Raw genomic sequence first — 22,833 nt, forward strand, 5'->3', positions numbered from 1 at the left:
TATCTGTCTTGCATTCTTGTCAATGCCGGCTCTGTTCTGTCTCTGTCTGACCTAAGTTGCTGCTGGAAGTGGTGTTGATGGGCCAGTAGGTGGCGATCTTCAATGTCCCAGTGCAGAGATGTGCTGTAGACGCTGTCTTTCAGATGAGACATTAAACTGAAGCCCTGACTCAGTTCACATGACAATGTCTATCTCATCACACCCCAGTGACCCCACTTGTCTGCTGGGTGTCCTGCTCGTCTGCCTGTTGAGTTGCTCATGTTTGTGCAGGCCCAAGCTATGTACTGCAGTGGTTGACATAAAGTGCTTTAGGGGGAGAGCATGTGGCTCTGTGCACTCCCAAATCAATAGTAGAGATTGCAATGGTGGGCACTGATAGCGGTATGGGGCAGCCTGTAGCGTTGAGATTAAGGTACATGACTGGGACACGCAAGGTCGGTGGTTCGATCCCCTGTGTAGCCACAATCTGCACAGCCATTGGGCCCTTGAGCAAGGCCCTTAACCCTGCATTGCTTCAGGGGAGGATTGTCTCCTGCTTAGTCTAATCAACTGTATGTCGCTCTGGATAAGAGTGTCTGCCAAATGCCATTAATGTCATGTAATGAATGTTTTGATCAGTTTGAGCCAGCACATCACTTCCTGTTCACACAGTGGAGCATTGAACTAGTTCACACTGGGTAAAGCACTTCAGCTAAGGATAATGGTACAGTGGGATTTCAAATTGGAGTAATCTGCTCAAGGGTTCTAACAACTGCCCCAACCTCACCCCAGTAGATATGTGTTTGGCCGGTCCTCCATAGTTACAGGAGGAAATGTGTAAGTGAACAGCCTGAATTTTTGGCATATGGGAGGAGGGGGCGCTTAACTTTGTTGTAGTAGGATAGGATACCAAACCTTCACACATAGCCATTTATGTTAATCTTCCTGTACCGATATAACGTTACTTTATATTCAACGTGGAAGCAGTTTTTACATGTCTTTTGTAGCAACTGTGAAGGTGAATGGCAGATCCTTTTTCTATTTTGTTTTTCTCATGATGGCTGCGTACCTTCTGGGCCTCTTCTTACTCGTCACTTCAGATTGTTATTGTCTGAATTACTAAGTAGCTATTTCTGTTGTTTACCTTGTCTTGGAAATATGCCGTCCTGGTGAAGCTAAAGTGGACAATAAAGCAATCTAATCTAATGACTCTGCTAAATGGCAGTAATATAATGACACATTCATTGTCATTATCCAAATGGATATACCCACAATGTGATTTTTAACGATACTCATGTCATATAAGTTACCTATCTAAATGGTTGCAGCGAAAGATGGATTGGTTCGTTTTGGCACGGTCTTCGCGCGATACTCGGGATTTCAGCGCATCCATCTTGGCCTTGGGATAGGAGACTGTAAACTAATGTAAACAGAAGAATGAGATACGCGAGAATTAGGTGTTTTGGTATGTGGCTAGCTAGGTGGCTAGCACAGTTCAGAAGGATTGAAAATAAACATTAAAACTAGCGAAAACATAAATACGCCCTTTCTATAGGAAATAAAGACTTTTTGTCGAGAATTCCGAGGGATATCGACACAAAAAGGTGCTGACATCACTTGATTGAAGAGGAACCGTGAGAAAACCATAGGATAATACGTAGCTTGCATGCTAACGTTAACAAGGCGTTTTAGTTGGTTAACTTAGCCAACAAGGTAGCTCGCAGGCTAAGTGCTACACGGTAAGTTTAGAATTAGAAATATTTCATTGTAATGATGGGAAGTGGCAACGTTTGCTTTTGATCTAGCCGACAACATAGCTTGTAAGTTTACGCAGACGTTCGCGAAAGTCGATTAATTTGTATCGCTCCTGTAACGTTAACTTCGCTAACATTAACATAGCTAACGTTAGCACATTGTGTTTATCAAAGAGCGGTTTTTTTTGTTTTGTTTTTCAAACACAAAGTATTTTCCAAGCTATTGCTAGACATTCTTAGCTGTATTAGCTAGTGCTATTTAGGGACATTAACAGTACATTAGCGATCTGTCTGTCAAGTTGGTTAACGTAACCAAGCCACTTTACCGCGGCAACGTTGGCTAAGTTCGTTAGCTACCAAGCTAAGTGAACTGTGAGCCAGTTAAGTTAGCCCCAAACCTGGCTCACGCTACCCAAGTAGCCACCTAGCTACGGCGGTCTAAAGTTCGATTACGTTAACGGCTAGCTATTGTAAAGTACTATTATCAGTCAAGCAAACAGTCTAGGTTGACGAGGGATACGCCATTACAACGTTAAACTATGATACTGGTGCAGGGTTTTGATCGAGAAGACACCCCTTGAAATAGCTAGGTTGCTAGTCTCATAATCTTAGCTAATATCCTCATTGGATATATTGGGCTGTCTAGTTGGTACTAGGCCAGATTGTCTGCAAGTTAGCAATATCTTTTAACTGTTATTTTTTGCACAATTTTAATCCAATGTATGTGCACTGCTATAGAAAAGCCTTGTGGGTTTAACTTACTACAGAGAACCGGTCACATCGTTTGCCAATATATACAAAACGTTATTTTCCAGTTTGCTATTGAAATAATTCTCCCCAACCATACCTTTGATTTCTGTCTTTTTAAATCATGTGTCGCGACTGGCGCGTTGGCAGAACTGGGCCCATTATTAAAATGCAAAAAAACAACAACTGCATTTTACAAGTATTTGCTGAAGCTGAAGTAGCTAAAAACGGGAAAGCAAAAGGAACCAATTTCATATGTCACGAAAAATTAATTCAAGTCTTGATTTACAATACATCCAGTACTCTTACCGCATACTAATTTAGTTATTTAGTTCCCTTTAACGATTAGATCAAAGTGTTCCATCGGTCTATATTCCAACATTTCAGGAGGTCAACAGATTATTTGTACACCTAGGCTGGCTCACATTTGGCATTTGACAAGATGACTTAACAGCAACATCATGAAGATGCCATAGTCAGGAATCTGTAATGAATAGTTATATCGTTCCACTTTATTCACAGCGAGCACCGGACGACAGCAACTCGATGAGAACGATGTGTGCTAATCTGATGCACTTCGATCACTGCGTTTCTATGGAATGTGGTTGGTGGCTTGGTTGGTCAGTTTTGTACATAATGACGCGATGGTGTGGTGGGCACAGGTCTTCTCCGGCAGGTGCCGCTTCAACACGTCTTCCTACTCTGTTCAGTGGTTCCACCACTTCCTGTCTGGCCTCTGCCTCTGCCTCCTGTTTCTGTTCAGCCTCCACTCTCGTCTTTCACAACCACAACTCATGTTTTCACATGGGGTTCATGCACTTTGAACAAACTGACATTAAAGCAGCTTTAACCGTGCTTGATTTCTTTTCAGCACCAGCTAAGGCCAATGAGTGTGACCGCTCTGCTTGTTAAAATCAGATTCATTTTTTTTACACTTAAAAAACAATATGTTTCGGTGGGCGCAATAATAAATAAACATAATGCAATGTTTTTTTCCCCACTCTTTCACAATCTAGCATTACAAGCCTATATAATATTTGATCTATATTGTAGTGTGTGTCTGAATGGTAGTTCATTTTCATTAATTTTCATTCTGTGAAAGGATACATCCTAGTCATCTTCCTGTTCTGCTGGTGCTCTGAAATTGAAGAGGCTTACAGTGGCATACCCAGCTGTGATACTTGTTGTGTTCAGTTCCGTTTTCATTGGCCAGTGGCCCAGATTGATTCCACTGCTGACTAGTGGTAAATGCTTGCTAATCTTGGAGGGTGATGGATTTTCCAAAGCTGAAGTCAAGGAGCAGGGTAACTTTGTGAGCTAGTGATCACTTTCATGTGATCTCTGCCCCATTTGGGTTCCTGGTCTCTGACCAGAAGAGCCTTAAATCCAATGCCCCACTTTTAAATCCACCATTTTGTGTGGCAATGTTAGCACTACTAATTTTCCACTATGCATTGGTTCTTAAGCCAGTGCTACAATTAGGTTTCAAAGTCATTTCATTGTATTTTATACTATTAGAGTATTGCGTTGAATCATTTGATCTCAACAAAGTGCATCATTTTATTTGGTGACCAGGTTCTCCCTATTCCTTAGTATTCGGTTGGTTTTTGTCGGTTATGGAGGAGGGCAAGGGAGATTTGCACCTTAAAAGTGATTTCCTGTATTCTGGGGCATTAAAACACCCCCAAAAAAAGCATTCAGTCATAAATCATTTTTGGCCAGTGAAGAAAGTAATCTTACATTTTATTTTCTCTGAATTATTGGCACCCTGAATAAATATATGCAAAAAGCACTGTGTATATAAAATATATATATATGGCATGCTGGCATGCTTGGTCTCTGATTAGGAGAGCAGGCACATGGTGAGAAAGCAGAAGTGAAGAACTGTGCACTTAAGGACGGTAGGTGGTCATGCTAGAGACCCACAGTCCACATACCCATCTGTGGTTTGGTTTGTGCTACATTTCCTCAATAAGTTGCAAATTCGCTATTGGGTTAAATATGTTCAACTTCACAGAAGCTATAAACTGCATAAATTACTATGGATTCTTGCTGTGTGTTGTTTGACCCTTGGGTATTGCATTGCTTTTAAAATAACCTCTTAATGCATCTTGTGATTATAAAATGCCATTGGTTCTTGCCCAAAGTGCATCCTGGCCTAATTACAGTTTATTTGATTAGGTCTTTATGCTCTTTGGGCAAGAGCCAGTGGCTCCCAGGCAAATAACAGTGTCAGGTTTGACATTTTATAATTGCTTTTTTGTTGTTGCTGTAGTCTTTGGGGGGAAATGTTCATTCACGAATGATGAAATGAGTCACACTTGGTCTTGTATGGAGAAACTTGTGGCCATGTAACTGTGGGTCAATGTATGTAGCAATGTTATGTTGCAATTGACTAGTGATTTGGGAGTTTTAACAGTTTCTGTCATGAGCTGTTGGTAGGAATTTTGATGAGTCATTCAGCCAAACCCAGTTACAGAATTTGTCATCAGCACTGTGTTGATACCAGTGGTTGCTGACCTCTTGTCATTTCCTAGTGCTCTGCAATGCGCCATTGGTTTTGCTGTGCCGATCAGTGCTTTTTTAGTTTGGGCACATGATCGTTTCCTGACTTTTAACCATCCCTCCTCTTTCCCCTCCCAGGCAATTCCCTTCCTGTGGCCCAGTGCCCCCACGCACTGTTGGGATGAAGTGTTGGGTTTCCTGGGATGTGTGTGCTCGCCTTCGCCTGGTGGTGCTGATGGTGTCTCTGTGCCTCTCTCTGTCGCCCTCTCCTGGAGACGCATACATCTACGCAGTGAGTGACTTTCCCCACAGTACAATGGATCTTTGTTCTTTGTGAGTGTGTCTTTTGTCCCCCTTTTTGTCCCCTCTCCCTGCCCAGCACAGTGTAATTCTACTGAGGTGTGGTAGGAATCAAAGGGCAGTGTGTCTATGAGCAGCTCTTTGGTGTGTTTACTTTTAACAGTAGGCCTCACCCTATACTACATCAAAATGTGTTCCTCGCTGTGTTTACACTCTCGTGCTGATCTTTGTGTCCATAATGGCTGCAAGTTTTTGAATCTGTCTCCCAGCATTACAGCAACAGGACTTCCATGGTGTTTGAAGACCTGCCTGCCCTCTTTGGAAACCAGCTGCCAAAAGATGGTTTGCTGGTGAGTGAAAGAGAGAGAAAGTAAGGAAGTCGGGGTTTATCTTAAACAGTATGTAAAATCAGGTACAATGGATACAACGTTAAAGAATAAAGGATAAGTAATTAAGTATTAAGTATGGGCTTCATTGGTTGGTACTTCACTGCCTAGGTGCAGGAGGCTGCTAAAATAAAATGAAATAAAATAAAAGAACGCGAGTTTAGTGGTGGTGTGACCGCAGTGACCATGACCTGAATATTCGTGTCCATCAGGGGGTGTTGGTGGAGTCTCGACCCCTCAACGCCTGTCTCCCCATTGAACCTCCACCCACACCACTTACTCCTATCGCTGCGAACCTCACCAAGTTCATCGTTCTTATCCAGCGCTTAGACTGCAATTTTGACATCAAGGTATTTGTGTGTGTCTGCCGTACGCATTTGTGCCCGTACGCGTGTGAGTTTCACTGTAGAATTTGTAAAAGTTTCGGCTTGTGTCTTTCATGTATGACAGATTAGACTTGTTATTATGCAACAGATTTCTTCCAGTAAGTTCAGGTAGAACTAAATTTTATTACTCCCAATTTCTTTGGTAAATTGACCTATGTTCTGCATGTTAATTTACAGGTTAAATTATTTTCTGTATGTCAATTTAAATGCCTTGGCTTGCATTCTTCATGCAAGGCAGATGAGAATGACATGAAAGAACAGATTCTGTCCATTAAATTCAGGTGGAACTGAATGGCACAAAGCCTTGTTTCTCCTGCATATTGTATTACACTGAGTTTCCTGCTACTTCAATGCATCACTCTCAGGAATCATCAAATCACGGTCCTCGAGTTTGGAGAACTGCTGGTTTCCCACCCTCCCTTTACCTGGGAGTCAGGTGTGAAGGCAGCCTGGTGTCTGTGTCAATCTACTGACAGTCATTCAGTCAAACTAATTGTTCAGCCAATTACCTGGGAGAAAAGAAAACCAGGGCCGGATTTGGATTCGAGATTTGATGATCGCTGATCCCTCTGGATTAGAGCATCTACAAAGTGATTGTAGTATAATGTAATATTGTAATAAAATTGAATTATTCATCACACAACTTTACAGGTAAAATCGCTTTGTTTTGTATTTGATGAATGGAAAAAGGGAGAGTTGTAATTATGTGGTTATGATTGTGCTGAAGCTGGCTTTGGCCCCAGTCCTTTTCTTCCTGACAGGACCAGGAACCGGACTGTCATTGAGCCTGAAATGTTGGCTGTGCAGTGTCTGTGTGATGGTCATTCTGCCCGTATCTGCGCGTATCCGAGTGAGCATATCATTCCCTCCTCCAGGTGCTGCACGCCCAGCAGGCAGGGTACAGTGCAGCCATCGTTCACAACATGCACTCCGACATCCTCCTCAGCATGGGCTTCAGTGATGGTCAGTCTCTCTCGCCCTCTCTTAGTTTATATTTTCCATTTAGTTTAGTGAAATGCACATATTTTCCGGTATCCCAAACAAAACATTATTGACAGCATGCACATGTGGAAGACTGCACAGACGAATGTTAACATCTAGATTTCATCCATCTGCGGTAATTTTTCCACAATTGATTTCTCTAAGCTCCTTGTTTTGCTGTCAGTGACCTTAGTAACTTGCATTGTTAAGGGAGGGAACATTCAGCATTATTTTATCAGTTTGATTGAAATGCAGCAAGCAATGTGTGCTGCAGTCAGATTTGCCTCTATAACTCTATAAGTGGGACTCTTTTCAATTGGACTGTGTGGATTTATCTACACCTGCTCGGTCCGTGAAATGTGTGAATGTAATGGGTGACCGTGGCCATTTGGGTTTCCTCGCAGAGAGCATTGTGCAGCAGATCGAGATCCCGTCAGTCTTCACCAGCTACACTGCCTCCCAGCTGCTGAAGAGTTACGTCATTCCTGAGAGAGGGTGAGGGAGGGAGACGCCTGGCATGCGTTCTCACACACACGCCATGCTCAGCCACACACGCTCCGCATGCCCCTGCTCTTACACAAATGTGAAATCTCAGACACATTGTATCACTCAAGCAAAGGTATCACTCAAGCACGTAGTCTCACACGAATGCAGGCACATAGGCACGCCGCCACAATGTAGTATATATAGATGCAGTTACTCGGCACCCATAGAAGACTAGGAGCGCGTGCCAGCAGCGGCCATGGAAGATTAAGAGGTCGCATGAGGTCTTATTGGACAGCCCCTGGGCCATGTCAGGGTTTTGGGTTTCAAGTACGGTCAAGTTCATTTGAGGTGAAGGGCAGATGTTTGACACTCAGCAAAGCAGGGCTGTCTGTATTCCTGCTACAGTATTCATCATTCCTGTTACTTATCCGGAAGCAACCTTTGCACCACATGAACTCGACCCACAACTAAATGATGCTCTTGAGGAATTTGAAGTCCTCTCCATCCTGCCCAGATGGGGTTTGTGTCCAGCGCAGAAATCCTGCTCTCCCTTGCTGTTGGGCTGTCTGCTTGTTTCTATTAGGACACATTAACCATGCTGTAGACCAGTGGTCTTCAACTCCTGGTCCTGGAAAGCTACTGCTGGTTTTCATTGTTACTTTGCACTTAATGAATCATTTAGAGTAGTTGATTACACAGTTATCTCCTCTCATCTGGTTACCTGGGTTTCCACAGGGTGCTGATTGTAAGGTGAAAACAAAATCCAGCAGACCCTGTAGCTCTCCAGGACCACAGTTGGAGACCCTGTAGCTCTCCAGGACCACAGTTCGAGACCCTGTAGCTCTCCAGGACCACAGTTGGAGACCCTGTAGCTCTCCAGAACCACAGTTGGAGACCCTGTAGCTCTCCAGGACCACAGTTGGAGACCCTGTAGCTCTCCAGGACCACAGTTGGAGACCCTGTAGCTCTCCAGGACCACAGTTGGAGACCCTGTAGCTCTCCAGGACCGCAGTTGGAGGCCCTGTAGCTCTCCAGGACCACAGTTGGAGACCCTGTAGCTCTCCAGGCCCACAGTTGGAGACCCTGTAGCTCTCCTAGCAGAGGTGCAGACACTAACTGTGCTGTTTGCTTTACAGGGCCTACGTGATCCTCAGGCCAGAGTTCTCCTTCCCTCTGTCCTACTATCTCATTCCCTTCACTGGAGTGGTGGGCATCATCATCCTGGTCATGATCACCGTCCTGGTAAGAGCAGCAGCCCCACAGTGCTGTCCGTATGACTCCTGTCCTTCTCCTCCAGTGCTGCTCACACGCCAGCCAAACTCTCCTCGCACCAGTGTTTACGTAGTTTCAATTTCAGGTTGAGACATTGGAGATGCTCTCAAGAACTGAGTCATAAAACGTTTTTATAGGCAAGGTGGCTAACTGTGCCCAGTGTAGATAAAATACTTTTTTCAACTGTCACATTTTGTTGAAATGAAACTGAGCTGTTGTGTTAAAGGGTCTTGGTTATGGATTGGTGATGTCTACTTACTACTGTAGGGAGTCTTCAGTGCAGGGTGTGTCATTTGGCTCTTAAAATAGCCTACAAACACTGTGTGACCAGCTTCCCCTGTCTGTACGCGTCACACTGTTTGCTGGTGCTGTCACCTCTGTCGGCAAATCTGGCAGTTAGAGGGTACTTTGAACAATGATGAGTGGGATGTGTTTTTTCAAGCAGTGAAGTAGTAATTCCGTACTACCCAAGCTACTGTAGTTCTAATCACTTTTCAGAAGGTACAGTCTGTATGAATGCATGCATGGGCAGGTAGGTTAGTAGTTTATTTTTATCCTCCACATGAAGTTCAAATAAAGTTTAGAGGGAGATAAAGAAGAAGATAAGATAAGTTAAGATGAACAATAATGTACAAGCAATGAAGAAATTAAATGTCGAAGCTTCCTCCAGTTAGACTGAGAACTGCCTTTGTGTGATCAGCCTTGACTTCCTGTGTGTTCAGTGCTTTCCCTGTTTTACATGTCCCACTTCTGTTTCCTGTTACTACATTCAGTCTTCGGTTTACAAGCCCAACAAACAACAAAATGGCCCACCTTGGTTCATAGTCACCCTCAGTCAGAGTGCTGAATCCCTGATGAGTATCACACTGGCACAATAGATACAAGTAAAGGGGACACACTTATATTAGCATTCAGATGTAATACATTTCTAGATATTTGTTTCAAAACTTCCTCAGCTTACTGTGCACACTAAAATGGTAGGGCATCTGGAAACATAAATTCTGAGTGATGTTGATGGGATGCTGTTCCTTGTCTTTGAATTTGTAAATTAATTCCATATTGCTTAGGACTGACCTGGCTAATGCCTGCATAAAACACAGATGGATGAGGATATAGATCACCAAACATGCAGGAGGGTGATTTTATCTACTGTGTCCTTTAACCTTTGTGCCTTGCTTATTTGTCTGTTTTAGATTGTTCGCTGTGTGCAGTACAGGAAGCGGATGCGGAGGAACAGACTGAGTAAAGAACAGCTAAAGAAGATTCCGGTTCACAAATTTAAGAAAGGTGACCACTAACCCCCCCGCCTTGTGTCTGATGCTGCTGTTCTCTCTGCATGTTTCGTCTTCTCCAGCAGAGGGCACTCCACTCGCCCGTGCCCCTGAACTGTGGGTTGCTGAGTTTCGAACTGCCTGTCAGTGAGAGAACTAACTTCGGCATAGAAGGACTCCTGACACATATATATGAATAAGCACACCACGCCTGTAAGCATAGTGACCTCCAAAATGTTTTGGACAAAACATGTTTTTTTTTGTTGATTTGGCTCTGTGGTTAAAGTGCAGATTCACAGCTTTAATTAAAGGGCATTTTTATAAGCTTCAGTTTTGCCATGTACTGTAGAAATTGCAGCACTTTCTGTACATAGTTGCCCTCATTTCAGGGCACCATAATTTTGAGGGCATATTAACTTCATGTAAATGACAGTAGTCATGCTTTGTACTTTGTCGCATGTAATGACTGCTTGAAGTCTGTGATCCATGGACATTACCAGTTGTACCTTTAGTGATGCTCTGTCAGGCCTGAACTGCAGCCATCTTCAGCTCCTCCTTGTTTCGGTCCCTGGTTGATATGGGCAGTCAAGAATTTTCCAATTTTCTACTTTGAAAAACTCATTTGTTGCTTCAGCAGAATGTTTGAGATCATCATCTTGCTGGAGGATGATGTGCTGTCCAATGAGTTTGGAGGCATTCACTTGAGTAGATATAATGCTTTGTTTCTCTGCAGAACTCTTTCTGCTACTGCTACTGCTACCAGCAGTTACATCATCAATGACGACATGCAAGCCAGTACCTGTAGCAGCGATACATGCACAATTACTACTTTTTTTAAATCCCTCATATTTGTTAGCCTTATAAAGCCTAGAATCAAGAGTAGATACTGAATGTTCTCTTATACATGCGCTAAGGAAGCAATTGAGCACAACTGATTAATGAGAAACACCTTTGAAGCTACTTGTCCTAAATGGGGGGGGATGTTTACAAAGTATTATGATTTCTATGTGGTGAAACCAAAATGGATAACAATACCCTTTAATAAAAGCTACACTTTCACCACATCTGCATTGTTTGATTACAAGTCTAAAATTGTGGATTACAAAGCCAAATCAAGAAAAAAAGAAAAAATGTCTTTGTCCCAAACATTTTGGAGCTCACTGTATATACACTTTGTGCATAGCACAGCACAGCTGTACAGATGTAGACCTGCAAGCCTAGACAAAAATGTAAAAAAGCATGTATGGACTATTGTACTACTAGGTACTTTTTCCTCACACATCAGTATGACTGCACATGTCTATACATATATACCTACAAGAACTCATGAACACATACCTGTGCATGTATGTGCACATAGACCAAGCAAGCATGCATGTATCTGGTACATCTGACTTTAAAACACGTCTCTTTGCTCTCAGCACCAAATGCAGATAAGATTCAAATAGAACTGCAGGTCTCGGTCCTTGTGTCGAAAGGTCCCATCTGCACGATCGGGTCAGGGGTGCATTTCCGCCCTTTCACTGTGGTTTTGGAGAGCTTGGCGTAGACATTACAGTTCAAATGGCTTGTTCCACAGGGTTTGCTTCCCCTCCACAACAGTTTCATTTAGCGCCTTTTCTGATGCTTTGTTCATTTTGGAGCTTGCAAACCAATAGTATATTCTGCAAGAAGAGAAACTGGAATCAAACCGTTGTATGTTGTGTGAAAGCAGTGCGGAGATTGTGTGGTGTCACTCGGTGTGGGCCGTGTGGGCGTGAACTGCATTCAGGAGCCAAGCTTTTGCCACGTCAAACCCCAGGTCTACAAACGTGATGAAGATAATGGCAGTCCATTTATCATTCATTTATTACATTATTGGCATTTGGCAAACGCTCTTATCCAGAGCGACGTACAGTTGATTAAACTAAGCAGGAGACAATCCTCTCCTGGAGCAATGCTGGGTTAAGGGCCTTGCTGAAGGACCCAATGGCTGTGCGGATCTTATTGTGGCTACACTGGGATTCGAACCACCAACCTTGCCTGTCCCAGTCATTTACCTTAACCACTACGCATACAGATAATTTGAAGTGATGGCAGCTGGCCGTAGGGCACATGTTTAGAATTTTGTGTGCGTAGGTCCGTTCATGTGTGTGCTTGTACACGTTTGCATGCATGAACCTGAGAAAGCAGATGAGTGAAAGTGACAGGAAGTGCAAATGGTGAGGTCCCACTTCCTGTGTGATGCTAGCAGTGTCACTCACACTCATATTTTCCATCTGTTTTGACCTTGTTCTTATCTTTCTGCCTCTGGGAGACCCAAGTAAACTATTTTGCAGTGAAATGTATGCACTTACCACAAATGACATGTGTTAAACATGCACTCACGCATTTTCTGTTCTGCAATTGCATATCTGCAATCAAAACGGTGTAATCAAACAGTGCAACATGTGCTTGAAGTGCAGATTATCAGATCAAGATATTTTTGTTTTGCTTTCACCATGTATAAATGACAGCACTTTTTATACATAGTATCATAAGGCTTGTGTATAATAGCTCTGCAGGTGTCTGCAGAAGACTCCACAAACAGAAATACTGAAGCTGTACTGTAATATGCAAACCATGTGTGAGATGGGTCTTGTGGAAAGATGAGACCAAGATCTGTCCACAAAACCTTTTTCCAGAACTTAGGTACTTGGCGAGTTATTATCTGGCCATCTTGTTTTTGCAGCTTTCTAGAGGTTTGTATCTTGCAATATGGCCTCTTATTTCTGTTTGCAAGGTCTTATGTGGATAGTAGTCACTGACACGTCCACACCTGCCTGCAGAAGAGTGTTTCTAATCAGTTGGTGGTTTTGTTGTTTGGTGGTTTTTCTTCATTATAGTGATAATTCAACTGTAGATCCTTGGCCTACCAGTGCTTTTTTTGTGATTTACTGAGCTCAGCAGTGCTCTTAATCATGTTCCAAACAATTCATTTTACAAAGTCTAAGGTTTGGCCTATGTATCTTTTTTTTTTTTTTTTTTTCTCTTAGCCTTATAATGTCTACTTTGACTTTCATTGTCACTCTCGTCCTCATTGATGAAAGCCAAGGCTGGACTCAAAGGCATTCCAAAGCTTAAAATTAAGACTAGTTTCTGAGCTCTTGTATACCTGCAATAGGAACCAATTGAATATACCTGATTAATCAGACACACCTGTGAAGCCATTTCTGTCATTTCTACATGGTGGTACCAATCTGCATAAAAACTGAGAATCTGCACTTTGGGACCACCACATTCAAATTCTAGTCAAAGTCTAATATTGTGAAGTACAGATACAGAGCCAAATCAAGAGAAAATATGTCTCTGTCCCAAACATTATTGAACATACTGGATGTTTGGGGGTCTAATGTTTTTGCTCCAGGAAAATATATGATATCATGCACTCGGTATGCCTGCTGTTCACCATCACATCCCTCCACAAGGCTGGGTTTCAATCTTAAAACCTGTGTGTGCGTGCATGTGTGCGTATGTGTGTGCGTGCGTGTGTGCGTATGTGTGTACGTGCATGTGTGCGTATGTGTGTACGTGCATGTGTGCGTATGTGTGTACGTGCATGTGTGCGTATGTGTGTACGTGCATGTGTGCATATGTGTGTACGTGCATGTGTGCATATGTGTGTACGTGCATGTGTGCATATGTGTGTACGTGCATGTGTGTGTATGCGTGTGCATGCATGCATGCATGCATGTGTATGTACGTATGTGTGTGCGTGCATGCGTGTGTGTGCGTGCATGCGTGCAGGTCGAAGTAAATGGTGCTAAGTATCCTCCGCACACGCTTTCTCATGGTCTATTGATGCAGGTAACTTCTAGTTTGTGCTCATCTTACTCCTTTGGGTTCATGGTGATCAAGCTGTCTGAGGGGATTAAAGCCAAACTTTGACATGATAGGAGACTGACTAATTTCCCCTTTTAGAAGGCAAGCGGGCTGAAGCCAGTGGTACCAGCTGGCAAAGCTTCCAGCCGAAACACTGTCTGCTAGATGACGACTACTCCCAGTTCTGCTCTACCAGCCTAGTTTAGTGCTTATCTTTCACATGCAGAGTATATGTTCCGTTGCATTTTTCCGCAACGTCACTAGCTCAAGTTACTTTTAGTAATGAACTGCAGTTACTGTGTGTGGCAGTTCCTTTCCCCTCTTTGCTGAGTTAACGTTGTTCTTCTTTATTTTATTTACTTCCCCTCTCTTGTTTGCATGCTCATTTGCAAATGTGGTAAAATTAGAGAATTTCAGGTCCATTGAAATGCTGTGATCTGTCTGCAGTAGTCATTAGTACATGATGGAGAGTATCTGTACCCAGAATGCACTGCCTGCAGCCCCTGAGCTCCCATAAAACACCTTTCATGTCTGTACCCCATGGGCTCTTATACCAAGGTAAAGTTCAAAGCCTTTCAAACCAGTGCAACCTCCTGTATTGCTCTTCTGGGATGCAATACAAACTATTGAACGGGAGCAATTAATGGGTTATTCAACCAGGCACTTTCAGTAGACGGCAAATCATCTTATGACCTGAAAAAGGGTTGTAAAACGGACCTGAAAATGGCCTTCGCTTGTGTGTCACTGCTCTCTCCACCCCCTATTTTGAGAATTGTGGAAGTAATACCGTGGACTGCTTGCTGATAAAAAGATTCTCTGTTCTCTTCCCCCTCCCTTTCCACTGTATACTTCCCCTATGTTTAGTTTTTTTATAATATACATGACAGATTGTGGGGAGAAGTAAGATTTCCCCCAAAAAATAAAATGATTGTGGGACAAAAAAGAAGAAGACATTTTTAAGTAAGCTCACCCACTCTCATTTCAAATTTGTGCTTCTTATGCCCTGTGAGGACAGTTTTCCTTGCTGGTTGGCTAGTAATTAACCGAATCATACCTGAACTGCTATATCCTAATTTTTTTAGCTCAGCTATGTTCAATGGCTATGTTTCATGGTCTTCCTCTTGTCATCTCTGTGTGCTTTGTGCAGGAATCTCCACTGTGTTAGTAATATTTGGTAATCGTAATAGGTAGCTGACCAGTGTTGGTTGCTGTGTGCGGTGTGCCTTTGTGACATTTGCACAGAAACGCTGGCCTAAATCTGTCTGATACTTTTTTTTCAATGTGCTTGCAGAAATATCTCACACGCTCTCTCTCTCTCTCTCTCTCTCTCTCTCTCTCTCTCTTCTCTCTCTCTCTCTCTCTCTCTCTCTCTCTCTCTCTCTCTCACTCATCTGGGAGAACAGCTTGATGCTCAGCCTCTAACTGAGGAAGACTATTTAAATTAATGGTGCTTTGAAATGTTTTTTTTAATTCTCCATTTCGCTCCCCTTCCCCCCCCCCCCCTCTCCCTCACTAGCCTGTTCGATTGCCTAATAAGGACATGCACCATGACTGTCATTTCCTCGTCAGCCTGAAATCAACATGTGCAGAACCAAAAAAGTGTCAGTAAAGAGCGAACAAAATATGTTGAGCGCAGCTTCTGACCACTTCCTCTCTCACTCCCTCGCTCTCAGACTCTCAAAATGAGTCAGGAAGTTAAAAAGCTCCTTGTGAAGCCGTTAGCTATCGGAACTGGGTGTGTGCATAACTGGCATAAAAAGTTTACCAAAACAGCCCATTATAATCCCGCACGTTATTCATTTGAACAAATTCTGAACATGGTTTTTCTCATGACAAGTATACTGTTCATCAGAAGGAAGCCTAAAAACACTCTCTCTGCACGATCTTGTCTTGCATTTTAGGCCCGAAATGCAAAGCACACACAAAGAACTGAAACGCAAAGCACACACAGGAGGAATTCAAGTTGTATATTGGACACAAAGAGGTGGTGCAGGTGGCATTCATGATAAAGTAGTTTCTCATCTTCCTGAATCAATCAGAAGGTTCCCTTGGCACAGCCATTTTATCTTTAGACAGCAGGGTTCCTTAAAGCAGTCCTTCCCAGACCACTAGTTAAGCACTGTCATACAGTAAGTACACCAGTTTTTGAACAGAAGCCTCTCTCTCTCTGTCTCTCAGGTGATGAATATGATGTATGCGCCATCTGCCTTGATGAGTATGAAGATGGTGACAAACTGAGGATTCTGCCCTGTTCACATGGTAATCCCTCCTGTTTTTCAAATACAATAACGTTCCATATTTATCATTGAATGTGAAATTTAGGCATTGTGTTTCCCAAGAAGCAAAAATGACAAAACTGAGGGGAGAACATTTTAGCAGAGAAGTAACAGGTCTCTTGCCACAGCCAGGTTGGTTCCCCAGTCATGGGGACAACATGAGCTCCTGCAGTGTCGTATTATTCCTTTAGTTGTTTAAAAAGTGTTTTCTTAAAGCACAGTGTATTAAGGAGAGAAAGCGGTAAAATGCAGGGAAATTAAAGCCAACTAGGATATAATCAATGCTTTTCTGGCAGACCGATCTCAGGACTGTTTTCACACATCAACCTGCTTTTGCCACCATCTTGCCATTGAAATAAACCTCCCCATTTCCAGCCAGTGCCTAATCAAGACAGAGACATTTCACTCATGTTTGTTTGATTATAGAATTTTAAATTAGCCTATTCATGTTAGCGTTGTGTCTCCTGAAATTTAAGAATTTGGAGGTCTAATTAAAATGGAATAAAATGTACAGTCATTCAATCGGGATCGGTTGTATTTAAATTATTTATGCAATTTAAGGGTATCCATAACACAGAAATGGCGCAATGTAGCAATACCAAAATCAGTAGGTGGTGAACCCGTTGATATTGTATTAGAGAAAACTAAAGAGAAAACCACAAAGAAACAGGCTAATATTTACTTGTTGGTATTAACCTACATTCAACTGGTAACATGGTTAGGCCACAGTGTTTGACACTAATATTACATATATTACTATAAATGTACATGTTCAGGACTCAGGACTATATTCCCTGTGGATACAGTATTACAGGAAACCAGTATTTGCAGGAGGATAGCTGAATGTGTCTGTTACTATTTCCTTGATTAGGTTTTGGCAGATGTATTTGGAATTGATTTATTTGTATTTCTTTTGTCAAGGTGCAAACATACATGTTTACTTTACTTTTCTTTTGAATCATTTATTTTTATTTTTATTATTATTATTTACATTTCTCTGCCTCTGCTCAGCCTACCACTGTAAGTGTGTGGATCCCTGGCTGACCCAAACCAAGAAGACGTGTCCCGTGTGCAAGCAGCGGGTCACCCGACCCAGCCCGGAGTACTCCGAGTCCGAGTCTGACGGGGAGGCCGGCGGGGCGGGCAGCGATGACGAAGGCGGGGCGGAGGGCCAATCGGAGCGCACCCCGCTGCTCCGCCCCTCCAACCCTGGCTCGCCCTCCTCAGGCAGCCCCGGGGCCTACGCCGCCACGGTAACGGCGGCCCAGTGCTTCGGCCCCGTGGCCTGCTCCGACTCACCCATCCTGGGCCACGAGGGGTACTACTCCCCCGAGGAGGACTCGGCCAGCTCCGAAGGGGACGGCGATGATGACGCCGATGACGGCAGTCTCTCAGACGGAGACACCGCCCGGCTCCTACGGAACGGCGTGATCGGGGTGTGAGGTGCCAGGCTCTCAGATCTCCCCCGAGTCCGCTTTCTTCTGCTCACCATCATTTCTCCCCTTTTTTTTTTTTTTTTTTGCCAGACCTCCCTCCCTTCTGCTCTTCTTCATCTGCCGTCCTCTCTGAAGTGTCATCCCTCTCTGCCCTGTAACCCAGCAGCAGCCAGAGCTCGCTCTGCCTGACCTGTGTCTGTCCCTGCGTCTAACTCCATCTGACGGCAAACTCAACACGAAATCTCCAGTTATGGGCACAATAAGTTTGCCCATTGCCCAATAGGCTTGATCTGCCTCAATGCAGCTGGTAGAAGATAGCTATCGTATCAGGAGAAACTGACTAAATTCAAGCTACTAGCTAATTCAAGATTCATTTTTGATGCCATGAGAAAATGAATTGACAAACAGTTGTAGTTGGGATTTTTAAGTTTGTAGAATCATTTGTCTGGGTTTGCAAATATTCCAAAAATGAGTTATTGGTGAAATGTGAGTAGTACTGCTTTCTCCTTTATATCTACTCGGATAGGTGGACTGACTGTTGTGATATGGCATGGCATGCTCTATGTTTGTATATGAGCTCAGAAGAGGGCTGCAGCTGTGGTTCCGTAGTCAGGCATTGATCTCATGATATCTTTAGCAGATGCCTTTTTTTTACCAGAAATTGTCACCTGTTAGGTAGCCTGGGTTAACCAATCTGGGATCTAGTCTTTTGTGGCCAGAGCATTAAAAACACCAGAAAAAACAGCCCCTATTGTGAAGAAATGTGCACTTTTTTTTATTTTCCCAAATATTTTGTTTTCCTGCTGTGATTTTCCAGTTCATTTTGTACAATTCCCTCTCCCCTTTCGTGCATTTGGTTTATGATGGATCTTAGGCCGTCCTCCTTAGCACACAGATGGGTCCTGTGGTCACTGTCAGGCACTTTAATGTAAAACTGAGAAATGTTTATTCTGGTTGCTCTGAGCGTTGTCTTCAAGTGGCCTTTGTAGACCTTCCAACTAGGGGTGTGGGGATGAGGTGGCCTACTGGTGGCCAGCCTACTTTTGTAGTCATGGTTACAAGATTCTTCTGCTTTCTGCCTAAAACAAGCTGCAACTTCCTAGCAGTATTCACACCACTGTGGCTGCTTTTCATTTCACGATCACTTCCTTCATGTGTAACCTGCTTAAATGGTTCTCTTTGCTGTTTTGTCTTTATTTTGTTGCTTATTTAGTGATGTTGCATTTCTGTTCTGTGTTCTAACTGTGTACCATTTCAGTCTCCTCACTAAAACATATTTATTCTTTATAGTTTTTGGGCAGGAGTATATCTGGTTTTGGAAGTAGAATTGATCTACTTAAAAGTAATTGATTACTTATCTTATCCCCTTCCTCTACTGTACTGTAAATGCAATAAGAACTGTTTAAAAAACAAAAACAAATTAAGTTTAATACAATAGTGCAAGGTGTTGCATTTTTTGTTGCATTTTTGTATGTAAATTGAATGTAAAGTAATCTTTGTAGGGGATCTTGTTTTTGGATGTATTCTGTTGCAGTAGGACATTGTAAATCTGTCTTTCAAAAATGGAAGGTTTAATATGGGCAAATATTACCATGAACAAAATAAAGTAGTGAAACACGCTCAGGAACATTACACTTCGATGAAAAACTGTGATGATGATGGGAATGCAGATCACCAGACTGCCAGAGTATATTATTGAATATCGGTGTAAAGGGTTCTTCCCCATAACAAAGTATAAAACCGCAAATATCTGTGTTCAGGTTTAGAGATGCTTGACTTGGCTTCTGTTGCGTTTCACGCACCCATACATCCATGCACATGCACACTTCACCCCACCAAAAGCAGCCACGGACATTTCATATTTGAACATGCTGGTTGTCTTCTTCGGCATAGTACTTGCAGTCAAGGGTGAACCCATACACGGCCTGCATGGTGCTCTGGAAACGTGTGAAAAGTTCCTGACTTTGCATGAAACTGAATTAACTGGTAAAGTACCTACCCTTTATGACTCAATAATGTCTCATGTAGTATTCACCAAAATGCAGTGCAAAATGGAACATTTTGAGTTCATCAGAGCATTGTGTACCTGAAACCGATGTAATGTGTACCTGATACGTGAGCGTGTATAAGTATCAAAAACCAACGGCTCTTCAAAGCTGCCATTTGCTTTTTTTAAACACTCCGTGAGGGCAGCGCAGGTTTCACTTGTTCACTTGTCTGTACAGTTTGCTGACCTTCCACGATGCTATGAAATTCATTCCAGAGAACTGAAATTTGTGTGAAATAATTTAGTTTTTTGTAATGTATGTTCAAACCAGAAATGACACCACACCTTTAAACAGTTTATTGGCTATCAAAGGCATTCAGTGGGCTTCCAATTAAAGCACAGAGCTGTTTCAGCTTGACTTCAATGAATCTTAGGTGGTGGCTTTGATATTCTCATTTATCAACTTTGAATTAACACAGCTTAGATGTGATTAGATGTGTGATTCAGCATTGTTTATATCATTACCTATCCAAATCAGTTTTTTTTAGCGTGATCGTATTTTCCATCTTTGGATTTATAATGCAAAATGATTTCTAGTTGTGACATTAGTAACAAATAGAAATAACAATAATTATGGTTCTTGTTTTCTAAATGGGGACCAAATTCTAACTGTACTGATACTAATGAATTTTTTTTTGTTTTTGTACTTGTATCAATGTGCTTTGTGTGTCTTTATGACTCCTAACCTCCTGGCCCTTCCAGCTTCAACCCGCATAGATTTTTATATTTTGTATGTATCTTCTTTTAGTCTGTGCCATAAAGAGAATATGACTGATTTATGATGACTCATGTTCTCTCTCTTGTACCTGTTGAGTCTGAGCAGTTTGTAGCTTGTATCCCCGCTGCACCTCATTGCGGAGGGTAGGGCACTCTATACCGTGCCCAGACCGATGGTGAAAATCTGCATGCTCCAAGTGAGAAAGCCCATGCTCTATCGGAAACCTGAGTGAATTTATTCAACAGCAAATATCAACTAAGCTGAACATCATTTTACTTGAGCTTTCAGAAACAGGGTTAAAGCCACTGAGAGTGAGAGGACGTGGAAGCTTCACGCACCATGGCTGGAGCCTAACAAGCTTTGGGCTGGACATGCTGGTTGCTTAATTATGTGTGTTACGTGTGGTCACTGGCCAGTGCGGGTGTCTCCTCGCTTTCTTGTTGATTGTGTGTAAGTCAGAATCAGCCTGGGTTACTGGAAAGCACTTGACCACTTGCTGTGTGAAAAAATACAGTTGTGTTAAAATAAATAGCAGTGCGTTAAAAAAGTGAATAAAGTGCAAATATTTCTTAATCGCTTTTAGTTCAATATTTCAAATGTAGAGAAAACATTACACATTCTATTCCAAATCAAAGCGTTAGCAAATGTTATCAAGTCTGCGTTATTCTTTTACAGGAAGCAAAGAAAAGGAATATTAATGTTTTTTTTTTTTAAGTCATGTGGCAGTGTTGACATTTTTCTCTTCAAACTGTATAAACAAGACATTTTTCAAGATTTAATTTCACTTTAAATTACTGAACTAATATTTGGTTGCATAACCATTGTTGCATAACTCCTGCGCATCTGCGTTGCGTCGACTCAACCAACTTCTGGCACCTAGAAACCGGTATTTTGGCCCAGTATGAACGAACTACGCTTCAGAAACTGCATTTGTAAAGTCACCCCACAAATTTAAAAAGGGGTTGAGGTCGGGGGATTCAGCTGGCCACTCCATTACCTCAATCCTTTTTGTCTGGAACCAAAATGCTGCTCGCTTACTCGTGTGTTTGCGGTCGTTGTCTTTGTTGAAACACCGATTTCAGGGGCATTTCCTCTTCAGCATATGGCAACATACTCTCCAAGTATTTTGGTGTATTCAAACTGATCCATGATCCCTGGTATACGAACCCAACACCATAGTATGAAAAACATCCCCATACCATGATTTTTTGCACCACCATGCTTCACTGTCTTCACAGTGTACTGTGGCTTGAATTCAGTGCCCGGGGGTCGTCTGACATACTGTGGACGACGACTAGACCCAAAAATAACAATTTTACTCTCATCAGTCCACAGAATGTTACGCCATTTCCTCTTTGGGCCAATTGATGTGTTTCTTGGCAAATTTTAATTGATACTACACATACCCTTTTTTCAGCAATGATGCTTTACGGGGGCTTCTTGCTGATAGCTTAGCTTTGATCACACATCTTCTGACTGTAACAGCACTTACAGGTAATTGTAGATCATCTTTGATCTTTCTGGAGCTGATGAATGGTTGAATCTTTGCCATTCTGACTATTCTTTGATCTGTTCAAACAGTAGTTGCTCGTTTTCTTATGCTTTTTTCGGGTTCTTGTTGCCATTTTAAAGCATTTGAGACCATTTGCTGCACTTCTTTATACGTTTTCCCCCTCTCCAATTAACTTTATAATCAAATGATGTTCCTCCAAACAATGTTTGGAACACCCATTTTACTTCGCAATTCAGAAGGGAATATATTTTATCACAATGTGTAAAACATTTGCTTCCCTTCTTCCTTAATAAAGGACAATTAATGACACCTGTTTTTTCCCAGAATGAATTAATTCTCTAATTAAGCTCCACACTGCTAGTATTTTGAACATGCCCCTTGCAATGAATGAGTCAATTACTCAGAACAAGCAGTGTGCATGTCATGGCAGTTGGGTCTGTTGTTTTTCTATTAGACTACTACATCTACAAGTAAAGTATTTGCCATGCAGAAATACTACTAATAACAGTGGTTCATCATGTTACTGATGTTGTACTGCGGTTTTCTTGAACACAACTGTATTTGTGAATTGCCAGTAAGGGGTGCCAATAACAATACCTGAAGCCCACTGTAGCTTATAAGGCCTTCACTGAAATAATGAAGGTAGTAGTTGTTCATGCTCAGGCTCATGTTCACAAACTATGTGTAATGTCACTGACCAGCTTTAATGTTGGTGTCTGGGGGAAAGAGGAGGGCATCTGAAACTAGGTAAGGCCCTATGCAGTGATATTATGACTGATTCTACACTTTTGGGGATGTACTTGTGCAGTCCATGGGCAAATCTCAACATTGCCAAATAAAATCACCATGCAAGAAACTTCCGTATTTTTACAGTCTGTCCACCTCAGGAGGAGTTGAATGAATGGCATTCATTCCAGTTGGTATTCATTCTGGAGC

The 22,833-nt window shown here is 42.4% G+C and overlaps 1 protein-coding gene across 1 annotated transcript; it reads left to right on the top strand.

Moving 5' to 3' along the window:
• The first annotated feature begins 1,393 nt into the window (after nucleotides 1–1,393).
• rnf167 (ring finger protein 167) lies at nucleotides 1,394–20,445 on the top strand. The gene is made up of 10 exons (XM_061235227.1): nucleotides 1,394–1,718; nucleotides 5,124–5,277; nucleotides 5,555–5,635; nucleotides 5,884–6,021; nucleotides 6,933–7,020; nucleotides 7,443–7,533; nucleotides 8,661–8,766; nucleotides 9,990–10,083; nucleotides 16,086–16,166; nucleotides 17,195–20,445. Exons 2-10 carry the CDS (start codon nucleotides 5,167–5,169, stop codon nucleotides 17,623–17,625), a joined length of 1,221 nt encoding a protein of 406 aa, XP_061091211.1. The 5' UTR covers nucleotides 1,394–1,718; nucleotides 5,124–5,166; the 3' UTR covers nucleotides 17,626–20,445.
• The last annotated feature ends 2,388 nt before the right edge of the window (nucleotides 20,446–22,833 follow it).

Source organism: Conger conger, chromosome 3, assembly GCF_963514075.1.
Source record: "Conger conger chromosome 3, fConCon1.1, whole genome shotgun sequence".
NCBI classification, from domain to species: Eukaryota; Metazoa; Chordata; class Actinopteri; order Anguilliformes; family Congridae; genus Conger; species Conger conger.